Source organism: Rosa chinensis, chromosome 2 (assembly GCF_002994745.2).
Source record: "Rosa chinensis cultivar Old Blush chromosome 2, RchiOBHm-V2, whole genome shotgun sequence".
NCBI lineage: Eukaryota > Viridiplantae > Streptophyta > Magnoliopsida > Rosales > Rosaceae > Rosa > Rosa chinensis.
In genome coordinates, this window is record NC_037089.1 from 57,943,472 (window position 1) to 57,966,923 (window position 23,452).

At 38.8% G+C, this 23,452-nt stretch overlaps 1 protein-coding gene and 1 long non-coding RNA gene across 2 annotated transcripts; one reads left to right on the plus strand and one right to left on the minus strand.

Annotated features, from left to right (window-relative positions):
- Positions 1 to 9,748: 9,748 nt before the first annotated feature.
- Positions 9,749 to 11,866, plus strand: LOC112186227 (probable protein phosphatase 2C 24). The gene is made up of 3 exons (XM_040513841.1): positions 9,749 to 10,020; positions 10,605 to 10,710; positions 11,421 to 11,866. Exons 1-3 carry the CDS (start codon positions 9,826 to 9,828, stop codon positions 11,450 to 11,452), a joined length of 333 nt encoding a protein of 110 aa, XP_040369775.1. The 5' UTR covers positions 9,749 to 9,825; the 3' UTR covers positions 11,453 to 11,866.
- A 5,975-nt stretch (positions 11,867 to 17,841) lies between these two features.
- Positions 17,842 to 20,019, minus strand: LOC121051665. The gene is made up of 3 exons (XR_005806434.1): positions 19,992 to 20,019; positions 19,478 to 19,549; positions 17,842 to 17,981 (listed from the first exon to the last, which is right to left on the minus strand). It is a non-coding gene; the product is annotated as an uncharacterized LOC121051665 (long non-coding RNA).
- Between the last annotated feature and the right edge of the window lie 3,433 nt (positions 20,020 to 23,452).

Consider the following 23,452-nt stretch of genomic DNA (forward strand, 5'->3'; position numbering starts at 1 on the left):
GTTAGTATCTTTACATATTACATTGTGCCATACTCGATAAGAAGAAGAAAAGTTTGTGATTTTCTAGTGCATTCTGATATGTAATCATTAGAATTGATAGTCTTTCCGAGGAGAGATATTTGGCATCAAGGACAACTCAATATACTCCGGGTAGTGCTTACTCGATGCAATTCAGGGGACTTCTGAGTTCTGATTATCTACTCATTGCTATAATATGTTCAGAGATCGTCGGACCGGTGATTCACTGTAAAGGAAGTGCGGAATTTCAACTATGTTCATTTATTTATGTATTTGTTTCTTTTATGTGTTGTGAATTTGGCTCGTTGATATGCCTAAGTTGATTAGGATTCAAGGCAAAACCAGATGGGTAAGTGAAGATTAGTGCGCACAGGAATTCTTCTAGTATCCTAATGGTTTTTGGAATAGGAAGAGTTATTCCTATAGATTTAGACCTGGAAAGTAAGTTCTATTCTAGTTAGGAATAGGAAAGCTAGCTCTCTTTCCTTGTTCTAATAGTTTTAGGAATCCTAATGTGACATGTTTGTAACCAGCACCTATAATCTATAAATAGGGCTGCAGGGAGCTCATATAATGTGTCCTCAGATTAGATCAGAGAAGAGATCAAAGAGAGATCTCAGAGAGTTCTCAGTTAACATACAAACACAGAGGCAGGGAGAGCCAAGGGTGATAGAGAGATCTAGCAAAGAGGTTGGGGATTAGCATAGGGATTTCAATAAGTACTTGTAATCAAGTTGTTATTCTCCATAGTGCTAGTGATTCTCAGGAGAGATCACACAGAGGACGTAGGCAAAGTTTTTGTCGAACCTCTATAAAATTATGTGTTCGTGTGCTGTGGTTTTTCTTGCTGTGATATTTTGCATCATCATCCTATTTCTGTTTGCAGTCATAAGTCTATAAAGAGAAACAAGGTTCTGGGTAAAAGGTGCATATTTACTACAAAGTGGTATCAGAGCTTAGGCTCAAGGTGTTTCTAAAATGGCAGATGACAAGGCAGATGCAGGCAGCAATGTGATGCCCATTATATTGAATGGGAAGGATAACTTCACATTATGGCAGAGGAAGATGAAAAGTGTCCTAATTCTTCAAGGTCTGTACGAGGCTATTCTCGGGATAGAGAATAAGGCAGCTGATATGGCAGACAAGGTTTGGCAGAAGATGGACAAGAAGGCAAAGAGCTTTATAGAGCTACATCTTGCTGATCATGTATTGGCTAGTGCCGGTGAGAATATGAACAGCAAAGAGACCTGGGATTATCTCAAGAAGGTTTACGCGGGTAAGGTTCATATTGGTGAGAATATGGACAGCAGTAAGACATTGGACAATGTCAAAGAGGTTGACGCGGATAAACTCTTCTTGAAAGATGAACTCTATAGTCTTCGGATGGAAGAAGGCGGGGATCTGCAGGATCATCTGAATAAAATTCAGATTTGTGTTGCCAATTTATCAAAGGTGGATGTGAGGTATAAAGATGAGGAGAAAGCACTTATGCTGCTAAGATCTTTACCAGCTTCATTCGAGCACTTCATCACCAGACTCGTTTCCGGTAAGGATTCTCTCAAGTACGGTGAGATTACCGAAGCTATTCAATCTTATTTTAAGATGAGTAGGGAGACCGAAAGCTCTCAAGAAGGAGGCATTCATGTCAAGGGCAAGGAGACAGGTCAGTTAACGAGTAAGAAGGATAAATCTGGTAACAAGGGAAAATACAAGAAAGGTTGTGACTTGGTTCATAAACTCTTCGCAAGCGTACGAATCGTTGTCAAATAAGGGAAATATTAAAACCTTGATTATCGTACCTCGGGGATTAGGTGTTGGACCTAACCGAGGTAATTGGCGCTAGAGTGACTCAAAAGCATACAATGAAAAAGTAAAAATAAAAATAAAATAAAGTAAAATAAAATATTCACAAGGCACCAAGCCTCGGCAATGCTCGGCTTAGCTCACACTAAGCCTAATCAAAGCCACTAACTTGTAGCCCAAATGAGTTATGCACAAAGGAAGGTAGAATTTTGTTTGGGAGTTTTTAATTGGGAATCAACTAAATAAAAGCAAACTAAAGTAAAAGCAAACAACTAATTATCAAGCAAGAAATTAAATTTGGATTTTCAAATTAATGGGAATATGGGAGTGTCGGGTGATTCACACTAACTCTCTTGCAAATATTGATGTCAATTTCATAAATGCATGCATTTCCTATATGTGTTAAGTCCCGTATTTAGTACCGGTCAAGGCTACTAAACCAATTATCCTTTCGGTGTATCGATTATGCCGGTTAGGGCCACAATCAACTCTCTAATTTAGGCATTACGCCGGTTAAGGCCGCAATATCTAAAATTAGAGGCCTAGAGTGCAAGATAATAGAGACCCAAGCAAGCTTAGCTACAATTAAGCTAGCTAATGGTTACCACACTTAAATCCTAGATGCAACAAGACCAATAAGTTGTCAATTTATCAATCTATTCATCACAATTGCCCACAACATAATTTCAAAGGGTGACAAAGCCTAGAAACATGCTTCTAAGGACCAATAAATTCGGATTTAAAGCATACACAATGAAAATTGCATTTATTAAAATTAAAGCATCAATATTTATACAAAATGAGTTAGGGCTTCACAACCCTAACCCCCAACAAAATTTCTACTCACTACCCATAAATATATACATCATCAATTCCATCAATTTCATACAAACAAAAGAGGAAAAGGTATATAAGAGGGAAAAACAACCAAGACAAGTTACAAATGCTAAAAAGCAAACATAACAAGCCTTGGAATTATAATCTCTCCCTTTTACCCAAGTGGTGATTAAACTCTTTATGCTTGAAGTATTTTCCCTTTTGAAGCTCCTTCAAATTGATGAGGATTAAAATAGATGGGTGTGAGTGAAAAGAAGAGAAATTAAATGTGGAGATGAGTTGGTGGTGTGCGGCAGCAAGGGAAAAAATATATGGAGGGAGTGGTTTGTGGTCTGGTGCGCGGCTGTTCAAAGGAGGAAGAGGAATTATGGGTGTGCGGCTCGTGCTAGGGTTGAGGTGAGAGAGAATCCCCGGTCTGTTGAAGGGAAAGGATATATATATATATATAACCGTGTGGCTGTGGTGGCTCTCTGTGGGTTGTGAGAGAAACTAAGAAAGAATGGATGAAAGGCACGTGGTCTGCAAGTGATGCTGTCATCCACTTTAATATCAATTAAGTCTTTGGCGTGCAGCACCAATTCCTTGATTGTTTAATTAATCAATTAGTGATTGATTAATTAAACAATACCCTTATATATATATATATATATATTATATATATTTCTCTCTCTCCTTGTAATTTCAAGTGCATGTCCACAACTATGAATAATTGCATTCTTCTCCTTTTCTGACTTTGACTATGGTTGACTTGGTGTTGACTTCTTGTCCTTTTGTCGGAAACTCTAATTTGCTCCAATTTTCCACAATCTTTTTTTCTTGATTCTTCAATTCCGCTTATTTTCTACAAAATAATAAAAATGGATTAATTACATATTAATTGACTTGAGGATTGACTTCTTTGTAGTGTTTTAGATATAATTACACGCATATAAATGCGTATAATCAGGTTGCTTCAAATGTGGTGCTACCGACCACTTGAAAAGAAACTGCAGAGAAGGGAAGATGAGAGCAGAGGCGATGGCAGGGAATTCAAACACAGCCAATGTAGTCATCAAACAAGATAAAGATGACGGTGAACTCCTTGTGGTAGCAGCCAGCTCCAATGCTTTCAGAAATTGGATTTTGGATACCGGTTGTACATTCCACATGTGTGCAATCCGAGAATGGTTCGACACATATGAGGAGAGTAGCAGCGGAGAGGTTTTTAAGGGAGATGACTCACCGTGTAGGATCATAGGTATTGGATCAGTGAAAATCAGAATGCATGACGGAGTTGTTAGAACGCTGGAGAATGTCAGATATATTCCTAAGTTAAGGAAGAACTTGATATCTTTGGGTACTTTGGACAAGGCCGGATATAGGTATCACTCTGAAGAGGGAAGACTCAAAGTTCTCAAGGGATCACTTGTTGTGATGAAGGGCGACATTCAACCTAACAACTTATACAAGCTTCAAGGGACTACAATAATAGGTGGAGTTGCAATGTCTACTGAGGTAAAAGACAAGACTGAGCTATGGTATCATCGCCTTGGGCACATGAGTCAAAGAGGAATGCAAGAACTCCACAAGAAAGGTAAGCTAGAAGGTGTCAGTGTTTGCAAACTGAACTTCTGCAAGGATTGTACTCTTGGGAAGCAGAAGTATGGGGCCCAACACCAGTAAGGTCTATGGGAGGCTTCAAGTACTTTGTTACTTTTCTAGATGATTTTTCGAGGAAGATTTGGGTCTACTTTATGAGGGAGAAATCCGAGGTTTTCACCAAGTATAAGGAGTGGAAAACAGAAGTAGAAAATCTAACAGGCAGAAAAATCAAGTATTTGAGAAGTAACGATGGCAGTGAATATAGAATGAAAAGGTTCTTACAATTTTGCAAGGATGAAAGAATCACGAGACACTTCACGGTGAAGGAGAATCTCCAACAAAACGGAGCTGCTAGAAGGATGAATAAAACTCTCTTGGAGAGAGAAAGAAGCATGCGGTTGCATGCAGGATTACCGGACACGTTTTGGGCAGATGCAGTTAACCATGCGTGTTACTTGGTTAATCGGTCACCATCAAAAGTCTTGGACTTCAAGTGTGCAGAGGAGGTATGGTCTAGAGAACCAGTTGACTATTCTAACTTAAGGGTGTTTGGTTGCAGCGCATATGCTGATATTTCCAACAATGAGCAAACCAAACTCAGGCCAAAGTCACGCAAGTGCATATTTCTCGGTATTGAGAAAGGAGTAGAGGGCTACAAGTTATGGGATATTGTCAGCAAGAAAAGAGTTCTAAGTAGACGTATCATTTTTGATGAGGAGACAATGCCGTTCAATGAAGTCAAGACAAGTGAGGTGAAGAAGAAGACTGATGCTGTAGAGAAAGCAACCGAAGTTCCTCTAACCAAAGGGATCATGGAAGAAACTCCAGCTCAGGTGGAGCAAATTGAGCAAGTGGAGCATGATAAAAGGGTTATCGAGGAAGAAGTCTTAGAGCAACGACAACAGTCATTAATACAAGCTCAGGTGGAGCAATTAGCACTGTGAACCTACGACTCGGTTCGTCAGTCACTTGGGCAGGAGTTCCAGAGAAGCATAGCATTGGACAAGTATGCTCTAAGTTTCAGTCCAGAAGATCCAACCACGTATCAGGAAGCTATAGCAAATGATGTACGGGAAAGTTGGAGGGGAGCTATGTTAGAACAGATGAAGAAGTCCATACAGAAGGACTTGGTTCAAGAGTCGGTTCCTAAGCCCAAAGAAAGAAATCAGGTTGGCTGTAAGTGGGTTTATAGGAAAAATGAAGGAATGCGTGATAAGGAAGCCATGAGATTCAAAGTTCGGGTATTGGCCAAGGAGTATTCGCAGAAAGTAAAGGTCGATTTTGACCAAATCTCACTAGTGGATAGCTGCGTTTATCATGTGTTCAAGGATAGTATGGTTTTACTATTGCTACTTTATTTAGGTGACGTGTTGACTACATGTCAGGATATGTCTAGAATTCCGAAGTTAAAGACACAACTAGGGAAGGAATTCGACATAAAGGATCTAGAAGCTGCACAACAGATCCTAGGAGTGAAGATAAGGAGGGACAGAGAAGCGGGAAAAATATGGCTGTTATATGAACCCGTGTCTACTCCACCAGTAGCACACTTCCAGTTGAGTGTGCAGAGATCATCTACGAAGGAGTTAGATGAGATGATGAATGTGTCTTATGCAAGAGTAGTGGAATGTCTTATTTACGCTAGAATCTGCACAAGACCAGGTTTAGCTCAAGCATCGAGCATTATGTCAAGTATATGGTGAATCCGGGCAGTCGGCACTGGCAAGCAGTGAAGTGGATTTTGTATTACTTGAGAGACACGAAGGAGCATGAATCTGTGTTTGAAAGACAACAAGAACAAGCATGCATTGCTGGTCCTAAGGGTTCAGATTTGGCAGGAGACATAGACAAGACAAGACCTGCAACAAGTTATATCTATACTTATAATGAAGGTTTAGTGAGCTGTAGAACAACCATGAAATCGGCTACGACGTTGTCTACCACTGAAGTAGATTGCATGGCACTAACAGAAGCTTCCGCAGAGGCATTATGGCTTAATGGATTAATGAGTGAGTTTGGAATTCAACAAGAAGCTGTGATGAAGAATGGGGTCATCAATTTGACAAGGAATCAAGTGTTTCAAGCAGAGACGAAACACGTTGATGTTCGTAGTCATCGCAGCGAAGGTTGGGTCAACTCAAGGAAGATAACAAATGAGAAAGTTCATTCAAGGGAGAATGTCTCAGATTGTTTGACCAGGATCATTGCCATGGAGGAGTTCAAGTGTTACTTGAACCTGCTCGATCTTACAGCATGTTGAGATTGAGGTGGAGCACCTCCTCACTTGAGGTGTGTTGAGGCAAGAAGAGTCTTGCCAAGGTGAAGGTTCTTGAAGGTTTCAGGATTACTTCAAGAAGTACAAGATATCCTGGAGGTTGCAGCAATCAGTTTGGTATCAACTCACCAAGGTGGAGATTGTTGTGAATTTGGCTCGTTGATATGCCTAAGTTGATTAGGATTCAAGGCAAAACCAGATGGGTAAGTGAAGATTAGTGCGCACAGGAATTCTTCTAGTATCCTAATGGTTTTTGGAATAGGAAGAGTTATTCCTATAGATTTAGACCTGGAAAGTAAGTTCTATTCTAGTTAGGAATAGGAAAGCTAGCTCTCTTTCCTTGTTCTAATAGTTTTAGGAATCCTAATGTGACATGTTTGTAACCAGCACCTATAATCTATAAATAGGGCTGCAGGGAGCTCATATAATGTGTCCTCAGATCAGATCAGAGAAGAGATCAAAGAGAGATCTCAGAGAGTTCTCAGTTAACATACAAACACAGAGGCAGGGAGAGCCAAGGGTGATAGAGAGATCTAGCAAAGAGGTTGGGGATTAGCATAGGGATTTCAATAAGTACTTGTAATCAAGTTGTTATTCTCCATAGTGCTAGTGATTCTCAGGAGAGATCACACAGAGGACGTAGGCAAAGTTTTTGTCGAACCTCTATAAAATTCTGTGTTCGTGTGCTGTGGTTTTTCTTGCTGTGATATTTTGCATCATCATCCTATTTCTGTTTGCAGTCATAAGTCTATAAAGAGAAACAAGGTTCTGGGTAAAAGGTGCATATTTACTACATTATGTTCTAGGAAAAAGAATAGGGACTAGTAGGTCATTGCTCTTGACAGTTCATATTGCTGTATACACTAATGTGCACCTCTGTCTTGCCTTTGCCATCTTATCTAGTGTTCAATCAAAATATCTTGGTCTGTATCTGAAATTTGCACAACATTCTGTAGTAGTCATAGTGTTGTCATGCTTCTTGTATCTCAATACTGAATAACAATATGTAGATTCATGTGTTGCAGTTGAATGATTGGTTGACGAAATATTTGATGAATATTAGTTTTGTCCTTGATTTCAGTCTAGATAGAGAGTAAATATAGAATTAAATCCATAGAAAATGAAGAAGAGGTCTCATGCCAGAGAATGGCATCACAAGTTTAGTAAGCATAGAAAGAAATAACTATATTTAGGAAGCATGATTCAATATTAAAAGAGGAAGGGACTAACTTACAAGTTTCTGGGAGTCAAGTAAAAAGAATTCTCACGCTGGAGCATGACAGCAATTTCCATTCATTATGTCATAAAATATCTAAGATGTTGAATAAATGAACTAGATCCGGTAAACTGTGTTGGAGTCATCCATTTTTATCACAGACGGCTTTGGACCTTTTACCACAATCTCATTCATGTCCAAAGAAACTTAACAAGACATTTAAAAATTCATATATAGTTATCAAGACTTCTATATATTCAATTGATTTTCCAGAAGGAGACCAATTTAGACCTCAATAATGTCATTGAATTTTAATATACATTTCTGAGCATAGTTTTCAATTTTAATCGTGCCAGAAGAAGAGGTGACCGTTTCTTTTTTTCTTTTCATTCTCTTTTTCGTGGTATTATCAACTCATAGACCAGGATTTGAGGCAGTCTCACTGACTCACCTTCCCTCCCCCATTTTTTTTGGGTGACGGAGATACCATTTGGCCCAGAGGTTGTTCGTAGAGGATGTTCCTTTACTTGTGTTTATTTTTAGGGACAATTTGGCTCAGAGGTTGTTTCTAAAGCATAGTGCTGCTGAGAGAGGGAGATATCATTTGAACCAGAGGTTGTTCGTAGCTCTACTTGTGCTTTATTTTCAGCGAGCAGTTAGCCAAGAAGTTGTTTCTAAAGTACAGTACAGTCTCGTTGTTTCACCTTCCTCTCCAATTTGTTTGGGGGAAAGGAGATACCATTCAGCCCAAAGGTTGTTTGTTGAGGATTTATCTGTGTGTTTGATTTTGAGTAACCATGCTATATTGGACAACCCTCCAAAGATCATACATTCATACTAGTATCTCAGGAATTTTCAAAGACCAAGTTATTTTACAAGTCAGGCATTCATCTTCCTACTAGTTGAATCTACTATTGTTGTTGAGATGAAAAACATGAAAACCAATGTACTTATAGACCAAGTTGTTATTGGTCTTTTTCGACATATTCGAGACAGTTTTGGACTATTTGTATAATGAATACTTCTATATTTGGGCCAGGTCTAAACTATTTGTAGAATGACTACATCTATAAGTGGGCTGTAATTGTACATAAGCGAGCTGTGTGCATTTCTATTAGATGATGATCTTCTCAGTTTTTCTCAAGATACATATCTGCTTTTTTCATGGGCATGCCACATACTATAGATATAATATGGAGATTTGGAAAGTTATCTAAGTACTGTATATTGGGTTGCATCTTGATGTATCTTGACTGTATAGCATCATCAATTCTTTTCAGAACTGTGCTTTGCCAAATATCAGAGTTCTGAATTTTTGAGTAATTATGCCAGGCTACTAGCAATCCCCAATGGCGAATGTGCATGACAGATTACTTGAAAACCCTTGCTATTGCTTCTTTTTGGCATATTCAGATCAAAATTTGTCAATTTTGGAAACTTGTCCAAATTTTGTTGTTAAGGTGCATCTTCGACAAATCTCACATGTATAGTACCATTGCTTCTTGTGTTAACTAAATGAGATTATAAATTTGGATTTGTTCATACACTTGGTATGACTAAAGTTATACTTACGAATGCTTGTGAATTTACCAGCACTCTTCCACGTGCCTACGTGCATGTGAGATTGCTATTTCTGTCTTTTCCTTTTTTTTTTTTTTTTCATTCAGATATAGGTGGTTCACAATGGTCTTTCTTTTTCTATTTATTTTTAATAACCATGGCATTGGACAAAGCAAAACTAACATACTGGATTGTTGTTTGCAAAGGCCTTGTCACATTTGTTAGTGCTCCTATACTGATATTGATTATTTCTCTTTATTATCTAATCAGTCGAAATTATTTCTCTTTTGAGGATGTCCTTTTATCGGTTCTCTTTTCCTTTTGTCCTGTAGTATCCACATAAAAAACTTACAATATTTATTAAGAATGCAGTGTACGTAAAATTTGTTTACTATAAGGCATTGAATGCTGGTTGTTTTATCATCATCTGGATGATAATTTACAGGTGAGTCGTTATTGCTCCTAAAGCCTCCATGAACTGTTGGCAGAGGAGTGGGAAAAAGGAAGCGGTGAAGATCAGTGGAATAAAAGGTGGATGGGAGCCCTTGTTAGGGCTTACAACAGAGCAGATGATGCTTTTATAGACGAGACATTAGCACCAGATACAGTTGGATCGACAGCTGTGGTAGTGATTCTGTCAGCCTGTCAGATCATTGTTGCCAATTGCGGTGACTCTAGGGCTGTGCTTTGTCGTGGAAATCAAGTGATCCCTTTGACTGTCGACCACAAGGTTAATCCACAAATTTCTAATATCTGTCTCTCTCTCTCTCTCTCTCTTTTTTTTCTTCCGTTTTCTACATTATGACAGTTAAGTGTTAAAGCCGAAAAGTGTTAAGAGGCTATTCTTTGATGGGATTCTGTTTTTGTAAGAATTATTATGTTGCCAACTCGATTTTAGTTTCTTCTTCTCCTTGTTCGGGAGAATACAGAACATTAGTGGATGTTCCAAGTGATGGTAATGAATATTTTGCATCTCAGTGTCTGGGACTTGTCTTACCTTTAATCTGCTTATGCTTCTATAGTTCTATTCTACTAAGTTATATGCAGATGGAGTTTCGTATTATTTAGCCATCTAACCGCTAATAAGGTATCTTGTTCTTGTATTTGTACCTCACATCTCTGCCTTGCTCTACATAAGAAAACATATGTTTATAATTTAATAGTGTAGAACCCTGCATAACATAGACACCTGCGAGGTATTGTTTCTCGGAGTTGAACCAAGGCCTTCCCAAGCCTTTGTAGGCATGCTGCAAAATCAAATATACATATGGAACTTACTTTCATGAAGACACTGAAACTGTCTACTCTTTGCAGCTTGACAGAGACGATGAAGTAATTACAGTTACTGAAGCAGGGGGCAGGATTCTGTATGTTGGATGCCCTACAGTTGAGGGGGTTCTCGCTATGACAAGAGCAATAGGTTTGCTTTACCCTTACACTCCTTTTCCCTTTTTGTACTCATTGCTTGTGGGAAATATTATCAACAAGCAGTATTTTAACTTTTTTAATCATGTTTCTGAATTGTAAAACCTTCAATGCACTTAGTTTTGTGTATCAGAGCTAATTTGACTCTACTTCCCATAGTTGTCATGCCAACGTTTTATTTTGTAAACCCTTTTCTTGTTCTATTTGAAAAAGGTCTTTCAACTTTTTCCTGCTAGTTCCAAAGACTTCATAGAAATGCTGCTGAAACCTGACTTCATAGAAATGCTGCTGAAACCACATGTTTCACCCTATTTCGTAAGGCTGTTTAATATTGTGTTTATTGTGTTTGGTACATACAAGTTCCCTCATGCGTTTTTTGGCAATATTATTAAACTGTTTCCATATTCGTTTTCAATAATTTAAAATGACTACTGTTTATGCGATCAAATCAAGCAACTAAACTCATTCTATTTTTGGACAATAGCACCTAAACTCACGAAAATGTTCACTTGGTCAGTTATTGACCAAGAAAATAATGCTCAACCACCCTTGGATGTAAATCTGATGGCAGAGAGAATTATTATTAAGTTAAGGTGTTTTGTTTTCCACCCTTGGATGTAAATCTAAGGGTTATTGAGCATAAATTTTTTGGTTAAACTCATTCAGAGCTCAAATAACATGCACGTTTGTATTTCCCTGATTTAGGTGACCAAGATCTAAAGCCGTGGATTATTTAAGAGCCAGAAGTTACTTTTTTGACCAGAACTGATACTGATGAATGCTTGATTCTGGCGAGTGATGGCTTATGGGATGTGATGTCTAATGAAAAGGTGATGGCGATGGCTCGCAGGATGCTGAGGGAGCTTCGCAATCAGTATGCAACGGTAGCCAATGGATCAGTTAGCCCAGCACAGTATGTTGCAGAAGAAGTCCTCAAGAATGCTCTTCGAACTAGTACTGACAACGTTTCCATTATTGTTGTTGACCTGAAAAGGCTGAGGAGAAGGATGCAACAAAAGGCAGAAGCCGATATATGAGAGGATAGAAGTTCAAATCGTTTTGGACTGGCCTTTTTGTCTTTGAGTCTCCTAGCGGATGTTTCATATATATGGAATTGAACCGGAATTATTAAAGCTGATCTATTCGAACTTTTAGAAATCTTTCTGCATATGATCAGGTGCAATTTTAAATGCATCTGTAGTTTGAATACTGATTTGTTTCACCCGGTCAAGGAAATAAAACAACTTAAAAAATTTGTAGGACCTTGTTACTAATCATAGGAAGGCAGACCAAATTTGCGGGATTTTTAAAGGTGAGGAGGTATATATGGTAAGAAAGCTTGCTAAGGTTTCACTTAAAATCTTATACCCATTGAGCTGTTGTACCCTATATGTGTTTGAACTGGTAATCAAGAATCCTCAATTCAGCAATGCAATTTTATCTAAAATGGCCTTGTGAGTTCTCTCATGTTTAATAGGTATTTCCAATACTTGAGATGCTAAGTGAAGAAGATACTTTTTATAAAAAAAAACTGATCCCCAAGAGCTCCAAGAAAGTCGGAGCAGTGAAAACCCTAAGAAAATTTTCTATGCCGCGTCTGGCGGCGCGTCCATGGGACGTCGTAGTCGGACGGGTGAACTAGTTGTGTCAGTCCACCGGTGAGGGCCAAGAGGTTTTGGGCAGGAACAGAGGGCTGGGAGTGACTGGGTCGCGTTTGGAGAGAGAACAACAAGCAGAGGGGCTCCTCCTTGTTTCGTTTTCGATATGCGTGGCGGAGGTTTTTCGAGCAAGGGTAGTGCGATGGAGGGGTTCCAGTGCGCGGCGGAGGCGGGTTGTCATTGTGGTTCCCCTGGTTTGGGGTTGAGAAGGTCTGATGGAGGACGGAGGCTGTGGCGATCGAACCTGTATCGAATCAGATTTCAGTTTGGAATCGTGATCCAAGACGATCCGACTGACGACGTCAGTTGGTGGAGGTTCGGTGCAGCAACGATGGTTCGTTGGAAGCCGAGGTGCTGGTCCGGAAACATAAGCGGGTTCGCTCCAACCTGCGCTCCCTGGCTTGGTTTATGGGCCTTTGGTATTCCTTTGGCTACTGGGCCGAATCTGTGGGCTGGTCTTTTTACTCCTTTATGTTATTTTCTAGTTTCTGTAGGCCTTTTTTGGGCAATCTAGTGGTTTTTTTCCTATCTAGTTGTAGTATTGGGTCTTAGTCTTGTTGACTTAATTCTCAGTATATCTAGTTGTATACCAATTGAGGTCACTAGGCGACTAGATTTACTGTTTTCCGGGTTAGGTTGGGAGGGCCTGATCCTTCTACTTTTCTAGCGCCTCCGGCGTAGTACCAAAGGGGGATCCCGCTATGTTTATGATGTATTCAATGTCAAATGAGTGACCTAGTTCCTATGTACCATTGTGGGTACTAACACATCTTCTTGCATGTCTTACATGACAGCGGAAGGGTATGTAATGGCCATTCTGGCTTTTGGTCAATATATTGGCTACTGCCTTCTTCAAAAACTGAATAAGACACTTGTGATGAAAATGAATAAAATTTTCACTATTAAAATTACCAAGTTTTTTCCTTTTCAGGGAGGCAACCAGGACCATGTCTCTTTTTTATTTATATATTTATTTTATAATGTACTAATACTACCAAAAATAATGGATTCTCATGAAGAGATGTGCAGAATTGATGCTGCAAGAGCATATATGTTGAAAGGTGTAGAATATTATGTAAATATTTACTTTCCTTATAGATGTAGATTATGTTTCTCTGTATAATTCTAGGAGATGTTTTCCTATTAGGACTACTCTTGTATCCCTTTATATACCTCCTATTTTGGAGATGAATAATACAATTGAAGCATTCCAAACATAATTTCTACTTGGTATCAGAGCCAAGACCTGAATATCGAAAAACATCAAAACCCATTGAAGCAAAACAATTCTCAAAAGTCAGCTCCACCACCTTGAAACTGCCGCACTCTTGCACCAAAAAGAGACAAAAGCTACCGCATTCCTTTATTCAACATAGCCGACAAGGACTAGTGCCTAGCAGATGTAGACCCTACCTAAATTTTCTACCTCCTGCAGTTCTTTAATTTTAGGATTAATTTCAGTTTAGTACTCTGTGGTTTGGGGGTAACATAATGTCAGTCCCTGCTCTTTCAATTTAATCAGCAACACCCCTATGCTTTCAATTTCAATCAGCCGTGCCCAAATTTTACTGTTCCGTCCAAATTTTACTTTGTCAATCCAGTCAAAGTTAACATTCAAATTGGACGGAACAGTAAAATTTGGTCACTGCTGATTGAAATTGAAAGCACAGGGGTGTTGCTGATCAAATTGAAAGAGCAGAGACTGACATGATGTTACCCCCAAACCATAGGGTACTGAACTGAAATTTATCCTTAATTTTATCACACCTTTGTGTGATTAATTCACACCAAACTGACAAGCCTCCTGCACCTTACTTGGTCACGTGCAGATTCTCAATGGACGACCCCGCAACCCTTGCACTCCACAACATGCCACCAATCATCAATCATTATCACACCACTGCTCAAGATAACTCTACGTTTCCAACCGGTGTTGCCTTGAATGAATCCAATTACACCATATGGGCACCTCTTATGAAGATGAGGATTGGAGCACGAGGAAAAGTAGGCTACCTCACTGGAGCCAGAGCTGCGCCAGATGAGAACTCTCCTGAATTTGAAGTTTGGGCCACAGATAACGAAAAAGTGAAGAGTTGGCTCATTGATTCCATGGAGCCATCACTCATGAATTGGTATATCTGACTCTCAACAGCCAAAGATGTTTGGGAAGCTGTTGAGAAGACCTTCTATGATGATTCTGATGAAACCATGATTTTTGAATTAAACAAAAAGTGTTTTGGAGCGAACAGAATGGCCGGACTCTTCCTACCTACTATAATGAATTGGTGGGAATGTTTCAGGAGATTATCAGCGTATGGCCTCTCAAAATAACACGGTGGCTGCAGTAGTTCAAGAAACTAATACCATGGCACGGATGTGAGTTCACATGTTTCTTAGTGGACTCGATTCAGAGTATGATCAAGTCCGTGGTGAGATTCTGCGCAAAGACCAGAAATTCAACTTGGAGCAAAGTTATGCATATGTTCGGAAGGTGCATTCTAAGAGGCAGGCAATGAGGCATGTCTCTTAATCTTCTGTCATGGCTGTCCAAAGCAGACAGGGTCCTCCTCCAGGCTTCTCAACTCCGCCACAAAGCCGGCCTCTGGGTAAAACGAATCCATATTCAAATACCAAGTGTCCAATCTGTGGAGAGTTGGGTCATAGCAAGCAACGGTGTTATGAAGTAATTGGCTACCCTGATTGGTGGGATTTCACTAAGAAATCGCGGAAGAATCTTGGAAAAGTTGCCGTGGCTACTACAGGGGAAGAGCAACCATCTAACGCCTCTGCTAATGTACCACAGTCAGGTATGAAGGGTAAGGTATCTATGAATAGTTCTTGGATAATTGATACAGGTGCATCTGACCATATGACTAATGATCCGAGCCTCTTGAAAAATTGAAACCCTCTTCTCAAAATATTGTTTCTACTACTAATGGTACTCCAACTCTAGTAACCGGAAAAGGATCTGTTGTCTTGTCTGACACATTAACCCTTGATTCTGTGTTGGTTGTTCCTTCATTGGCATATAATCTCTTATCTGTTGGCCAAATTATTCTAGCACTAGCATGTATTGTGACCTTTTATCCCTCTTTCTGTGTGTTTCAAGACATTCTGACTCGGTTGATTCTTGGTTATGGTGTTAGAAGGGGGAAAATCTACTACTTGGATCTGACAGACAGTGGAGAGCAACAGTTGTTAGGACAAGTGAATCAGGTCAATGGAGTAGAGAATGCTAAAGAAATAGTGTGGTTGTGGCATCGTCGTTTGGGTCATCTATTTTTTTGTTATCTTAAGAAATTGCAACCTCATTTGTTTTTGGTTGTCAGTGATTCAGAGTTTCGTTGAGATGTATGTGAACTGGATAAGAGTCATCGAATTTCATATTCACCTAGTTTTAATAAAAGTCATATTCCGTTTATGAAAATTCATTTTGATGTCTGGGGTCCTGCCAAGATTCCTTCTCTCTATGGAGCTCGATATTATGTAACTTTTATTGATGATTGTACTCGTATGACTTGGGTGTCTCTATTGAAGAGCAAGAGTGATGTGTGTTCGATGTTCAAAGACTTTCACAAGATGGTATCTACACAGTACCAATAGGCTATTCGAGTCTTTCAATCTGACAATGGTGAAGAGTATGTTAATGGCCCTATGCAGGAGTTTATGCAATCTCATGGCATTCGACATCAGTCTTCGAATTCCTATACTCCTCAACAGAATGGATTGGCAGAAAGAAAGAATCGGCAGTTACTTGAAGTCGTCCGTGCTTCTTTGTTTGGCATGCATGTACCTCATGAATATTGGGGAGAAGCTGTGAAGTCCACTGCATGCCTCATTAATCTTACTCCTTCTCGGGTAATTGAATTTCAAAACCCTCAGCAACAACTTCAGAAACTTCTTTCACTTCCGTCGTTACCTAACCTGGAGCCTCGTGTGTTTGGATGCGTAGTCTATGCTCATATTCCCAAGCCTCAACGCAACAAGCTTGATCCCCGTGATCGTAAGTGTATATTTGTTGGTTATGTGAATTTCAGAAGGGTTATCGGTGTTATGATCCTCTAACTGGAACTATACATGTCTCTCTTGATGTTGCGTTGGTGAATCCGAGCCCTATTTTTCAGGGGGAGATTCCGAGTCTTCACTTCAGGGGGAGAGAGGTTGTGAAGAAAATCCTCAAGATTTATTTGCATTTGAAGAGTTTGAAGAATTAGAAGCTTTGGAATCGAGATTTGGAGTTGGGAATTTTCCAACATCTCCACCATCGGCTAAAAATGGAACAAGGGCAGTAAACGAAGATGAAACAGGGGATGCTACCAAAATAGGGGGAGTAGGAAACATAAAACAAGATGAACAAGGTGATAGTGGGTCAATGAATGGTACCTGCGAAACAAAAACAGTAAGTGATGGTAGACCAATGCATGGTGATGCCGTGGGGACCTCCACCTGCGAAACAGAAACAGTAAATGGAGTAGAGAGTGGTGGGAACGGAAAAGAAGCCCACGTGACACTACTACAAAAAGGTCATCAGACGACGGTGAATTTCTGTTGTCTGATGACCAAACTCACCGTGGTCTAAGTGAGTGTTGTGTGATTAAAAAATCAGACAACGGTGATTTCACCGTTGTGTGATATCACTTTGCTCAACAGAATACTAGTTTCCGTTGTGTGAATTCTGCGCAGGCATGTGCCTGCCATGGCATGCGCGGGGATGCCGCGGCACAGTCAGACAACAGAAAAGGAAATTTGCCGTTGTCTGAGATTCATAACACACAACAGATATAACTCATTCTTTGTTGTCTGAGATTCATAACACACAACGGATATAACTCATTCTTTGTTGTCTGAGACTAATAACAGACAACAGATATAACTCATTCTTTGTTGTCTGAGACTAATAACAGACAACGGATATAACTTAATATTTGTTGTCTGAGGTAAGTAACACACAACTGAAGTAAAATTATCTCCCTTGTCTGTTGATTACTCAGACAACAGAAATGATTTGATTTCTGTTGTGTGATATTAATCTCAGACAACAGAATTTTTTTTCTTTTGTTGTTGGTTGTTAGTTCACACAACAAATTCTTTGTATCAACCATTGTGTGAGCAATGTAAGGTTTGTTGTTTGAGCTTGGTTCTCACAACATTATTTGGAGCTGCTGTTTGTTCATTATGTAATTCATACTTGGAATCTCTTTCCAAAAAAAAATGCTCCATATTAGCATATAAAACCACACTAATCCATATCATTCAAGTAGCATTTTTCAAACATCCAAACATTCAAGTTACTAGATAATATACCAAACAAGAAAGCATTCCTAGCTTCTACCAACACATGAATCAAAAGCATCCCTAGCTATTCCTAGCTGCTGGCTAGACCCATGAATCAAACTTGGTAGCTCACATGCTGAAAGGAGGTAATCCACAGTACTTGCTTCTTATGCTCTAAGATCCCACTCCAACTCATTTATGTTGCTTCTTGAGCTTTGGATTATTACAGCAGAGGAGGTATCCTTGGTTATGGTTCTGATGTCTTCCATCCCAGTGCTCACTCTCATATACCGGCATAGTCTTTGTGTCATATGAAAAAGGACTAGGAATAACCCTGCAAGTTGGACAACTTAAATGAGTTATCGAATCAGTATGTGCTATAAAAAAAAAAAACAAATCAAAGAGAACACAAAGACATAATCAAAGAGAACACAAAGAACCAATAAGTAAATAGAGGTATACAAACTCTCTGTTTTCCCACCAGAAAGATTTAATCTTTGAAATCCTAAACTGAATCAAGTAAGCAACTTGTTAATTAGGTGTGAATGAGAGATTTAGGGGTGGGTGGAGTCCTTAAATTCATAAAGCAGCCCATATCGTTCGTTCCTCCACAATTCTTGATTTATTCTCCCTGCAGAATCACTAAGATTGACCACCATATTAGCTTATAACTCCTTATCAAAGAGAAAATTTATGATTACTTATCACTATTGCAGATGCACATATGGAATTAAAAACAAAAAAACAAAAGTAGCCGTGATGTGAACTAATCAAAGAATCTAGTAGTTTCAATATAATCTCAAGAAAAATGCAGCAAGAAAATTCGATTCGGATAGGCAAGCAAGAAAACTCATCCCTACTCAACTCATTGCCTAAGCAGTTGCTCACAATACTGTGATGAAATTTTTTTAAGATTTTACTTCTACACAAGTTTGATTAACTTGAATGATCGATGATCCAAAAGCAACAGGGAGCCACAGTTTTCAAATAAACAACAATTGGGGCACTTGATATTTAATTCAGAAGCAGTATATAAACAATCAATGAAAAAAACAAAAATAAAATACAGAAGGATAAATAAGGTGGACTTTAGGATTTTAAGCTCTAAATTGATATGTTTCATTACAAAGATGCAAAACCTGCAGCGAGAATGCCTTCTACATTTATCAGAAAATCTAAACTGTATCAGAATTCTACAATTTTGTGATTTTGAATCCTAAAGTCCACCTTAATCTGATAAATATCAACGTGAAAGATACATTTATCAGATTAATGTGGACTGAAAAATTAAGGTAACTCCACCACAGTTTCCAAACGGCTTTACTTGTGTTTTTGGATCATATATTATACATTAATTCATATATAAAACAACTAACTTGAATCCTACCTAACTTAGGAAAATATTGATGATCAGCTACTTAATAAACTATGACATTGAGCAATTTGAACATTAAAGAGTTGCATATAAACAATACAACAAGCTAATACACTCACTGATGCATTGCTTTAGAAGAATTAGAACCAAAATGATCATTGATTCATAATTTAAAAAAAAAAAAAACAACATACCAATAGCCATTATAAAGAAACATATTTGAAACAGCAGCTATAATATAAAGTATAGTGACTAGTCTGTACATAAAGTACAATCAGTAAGCACGGCATCCACATGAATGATGAAAGTTATATCTTCAATAATGTAAAAAGTGGGCAGTCATCATGCATATAAGCTATTTTCTGATGTACTCTTCAAAAAATTGACAACTAATGGAATAAAATATCTCAAAATCCACAATCAACTAGATATAAACAAAGTGAAATTTACCATACCGCCTCTTTGGAAATTACTGCTAGTTTGCCTGGCTTAAGCCCCTACTTGGCAAACTCCCAAGCTGCATATCCCTATAGTATTTGGAAATCAAACAATAAATCATTCCACAGTGATCAAGGCTTTCACAACACTAACAATCCAAAGTGAAAACAACTTTCTGGTACGTGCTCGTATCATCAACTCTCACAATTAACCTAATTTCTGAACTAGAATAACCATAGCAGCACACATTGACCTTAAGAACGATAAGTGCTAAAATTTTCATTGCTGAAATACATAAATCTATGTATAGTTATCTAGGAAGATAACTATACTTATTGAACTTGCCTAAACTTTATTGCTCACAACATGGAGGAGTGCGATGAGTACCACATGCTGCTTACACAAAAATATTTTTGGAAATAGACAATTTGGACCTAAGAAAGTATTGACAGAAAACTGGAACTTTCAGCAACAGGAAATAAAACCAGACCTTTTGACAAAAATAACTAAATAAGAAGAGAGTATATATACCGTGCGATATAAGTGACAATGTTACTTGTTGTTCCTGCATGAAGTCAACAAACAAAAAAATTAATTTCAGAGAGAAAGATGATGAAGTGAAGGATATAAATACAAACGTATATATCATATGAAGACATACCACCGCGCAGCACGCAACCAATATCAAACCAGCTGCATAATGCGATGGCAGATTCACTCACAAAATACCCTGATAAAAGCATCACCTGAAACAAGTTGAAGATGATAATAAGTTGAAGATGACAGTAGTCATTTGAGCCAAAAATTCAGATATAAACTATTAAACTAAAACTGAATAATCATTCTGATTATATACAATAAGTTATCCCATTAAAACATAAAAAATGAATCACACTTGCAATTCTGATACTCATTTAAGATAGACAATGCAAATTAGGAAGCGCCATGGCAACAACAGCTCACATATCTGATTTGAAACAAGGCATACCTGCTCAATTCAAAAGAATAATTCTTAACATTTACAATCATTGCAATCTTTGATACCCATCGAATAATTGTTTATCAAACTTTGATATATCAAAAGCTTAGAGTAAATGTTAAGATTGGAATCTTTGCAATCTTAACACATGTTAACATTTATAATACCCACCTACAAATCTTAAAACTTTGATAAACAATTATTGGATTTCTACACTAAAAAGCACCATATAATGACTTAACCTTGACAGAGAGTTAAAGCTTACATCGATGGTTTGCTATTTGAGATAGGCGGCAATGAGCTATTCCTGGGTCTGAGCAGTCATGGCCATATATGCACAATTGTAGAGTTAAAAAGGGAGAGCTAGTGAGAGATTGCGTCGTCTTGCTGAAAACCCCAAAATCCCAAAAGTCTACTTTGCAGGGCCTAGATCAAAATGGAATGAACATAAATCTCGGCTCAACAACAACAATATCACATCGAAAACATCATATCAAAACACAAAAACCACAAATCAAATAGAATCGATTCTGGAAATAGACCCACTGCCAAATTGAAATAAGGATTGATAATCGCATAGGGTTGGATTAAAGCCATGATAAAGTGGAATCTAAAGAACAAGTTGTGAGATAGATTCTCCTGAAGCTACCATTTATGCATTTCAGGTGAAAAATTAAGAGCCCTAATTTGAAAATTTGAGAAATTCAAAAAATCGAAACCCTAGGTTTTGGGAGCAGTGGAAATTGGAATGGTTTTAGGTGGGGGCTAGGTGTTGTGTTCTTTCGCCACTCTCTCTCACTTACCCATAACGACAAGGATCTGCATCTCCTGTAACAGCTTGCGGGGATTTGACAAGGCACCGAGGAATGGGGTGCATGCAAATGCGCGTAGGTTAGCAAGGAAGGTGGAGTGGAGGAGGCGGTGAGAGAAGGCTTGGCTAGCGACGACATCTTCCTAGAGAGGAAGGTGGCGAAGGTGTGAGGGAAAGGACAGAGTGAAAGAGATAAGGGAGTATTGAGAGAGAGGGAGTCGGGGAAGATAGAGAAGTTTATTGAAACGTGGTTGTGGGTAAGCTAGTGATTTTTTTTTTTTTTTTTTTTTTTTTAAGTCTGTGAGACAACGCATAGTTAAGAATCTGTTGTGTGAATGTATACAGGTACAAATTTGGACAAACAAGGGGAGGGAAAATTGCCGCCTATGCCTACATATGTTTGATTTGAGTGAAACTTTGCCGCGCTCTGCAACCAAGTTCCATGATCAGACAACAGAACTTTAACAATCTGTTGTACAAATTTTTGCATCTTGCACAAGGTACACCTAGTATGATTTTTCGAACTTCATACAACATTCAATCACACAACGGATAAAAAAAAAGCTATTGTGTGTAGAGTTCAAATTCCATATTGGTGAGCTTGTTCTGAGAGGGAATTATGAGCTCAGAATGGAGGGAAATCAGCTTCCCATTTACACAACAGAAACGTCTTAACTCAGTTGTGTGATATCTTCCTAATTTTTTTTTTTTCAATTTGCTTACATTCACACAACAGAAACAGAATTGTACCGTTGTCTGATAGAGTTTGTGTTAACACACAACAGCGGATTTCTGTTCCGTTGTGTGATGAGTGTTGTGTGTTTCGATTTTTGTAGTAGTGTGAGGTCCTCCAATGGGACAGAAAAGGCTGCCGTGGGCCCTACCTGCAAGGCTAGTAAAGATGCTGCCAACAGAAAGTGCTTTAATCCCAGCAATGGACCATTTGGTAGACCAATGAGACTCGCCACCTGCGAGAAAAGCAAAAAGGATGCCAGCCAACACCGTGTCACAAGTGATCCCCAAAGTGAAGCCACTACATGGCAGAAAATTGGCACGCCCCTTGAGGGTGACAATGATGCTTCAATGCGTCCTCATCTACTAGAGTTTTCCCCCCTCTCTACATCGTCAACTGAAGAATCTGCTGCGAATGTTCCTCCTCAGGTACCTTTAATTTCAAATTAATCATCTAGGATAGATAATATTGAGCCTAGGAAATCACAGAGGGTTACCAAGGGTATTCCTAAGAAACAAGATGAGCCAGACATCAAAACCAAAGCTAAGTATCCTATAGCTAATTACATGTCTAACCATAGATTGTCTGGGTCACATGCACTTTTTGTTGATCAATTATCCACTGTATCCATTCCTAGTAGTGTACAGGATGCTTTGGCAGATCCTAAGTGGACTCAAGCAATGAATGAAGAATTAGAGGACTTGCAGAAAAACTTGACTTAGGATGTTGTGACTATGCCTGCTGGAAAGAAGACGGTTGGATGTCGATGGGTGTTTATTGTAAAACTTAAAGCGGATGAGAGTATTGACAGGTACAAAGCAAGGTTAGTTGCCAAAGGATACACCCAGCGCTATGGAATTGATTATGAAGAGACATTTGCCCCTATGGCGAAGATCAATACTGTTCGGATCTTGATTTCACTTGCAGCAACTAAAGATTGGCCTCTACATCAATTTGACATGAAGAATGCTTTCCTTAATGGAAACTTGGAGGAAGAAGTGTATATGGACATGCCGCCAGGAGTCAAAAATATGCCTTGCGATACTGGCAAGGTTTGTAAGTTGAAGAAGTCTCTATATGGTTTGAAGCAGTCTCCTAGAGCGTGGTTTGGAATGTTCTCCAAGTCTATGAGGGTGTTCGGATATAAACAAAGCAACTCAAATCATACCTTGTTCATCAAGCGTAGTTAGGGTAAGATTACCGCACTGATAGTATATGTTGATGATATGATTGTCACAGGATATGACCCAAAAGAGATGGAGGCTCTACATGAGTATCTGTCTAATGAGTTTGAGATGAAGGACCTTGGGCAATTGAATTACTTTCTTGGAATTGAAGTTGCAAGGTCTAAGAAGGGGATTTCTTTGTCCCAACGTAAGTATGTACTTGACTTGTTAGCTGAGACCAGAATGCTCGACTGCAATCCCATTGAGACACCGATCGAGATGAACCACAACCTCACCATCTAT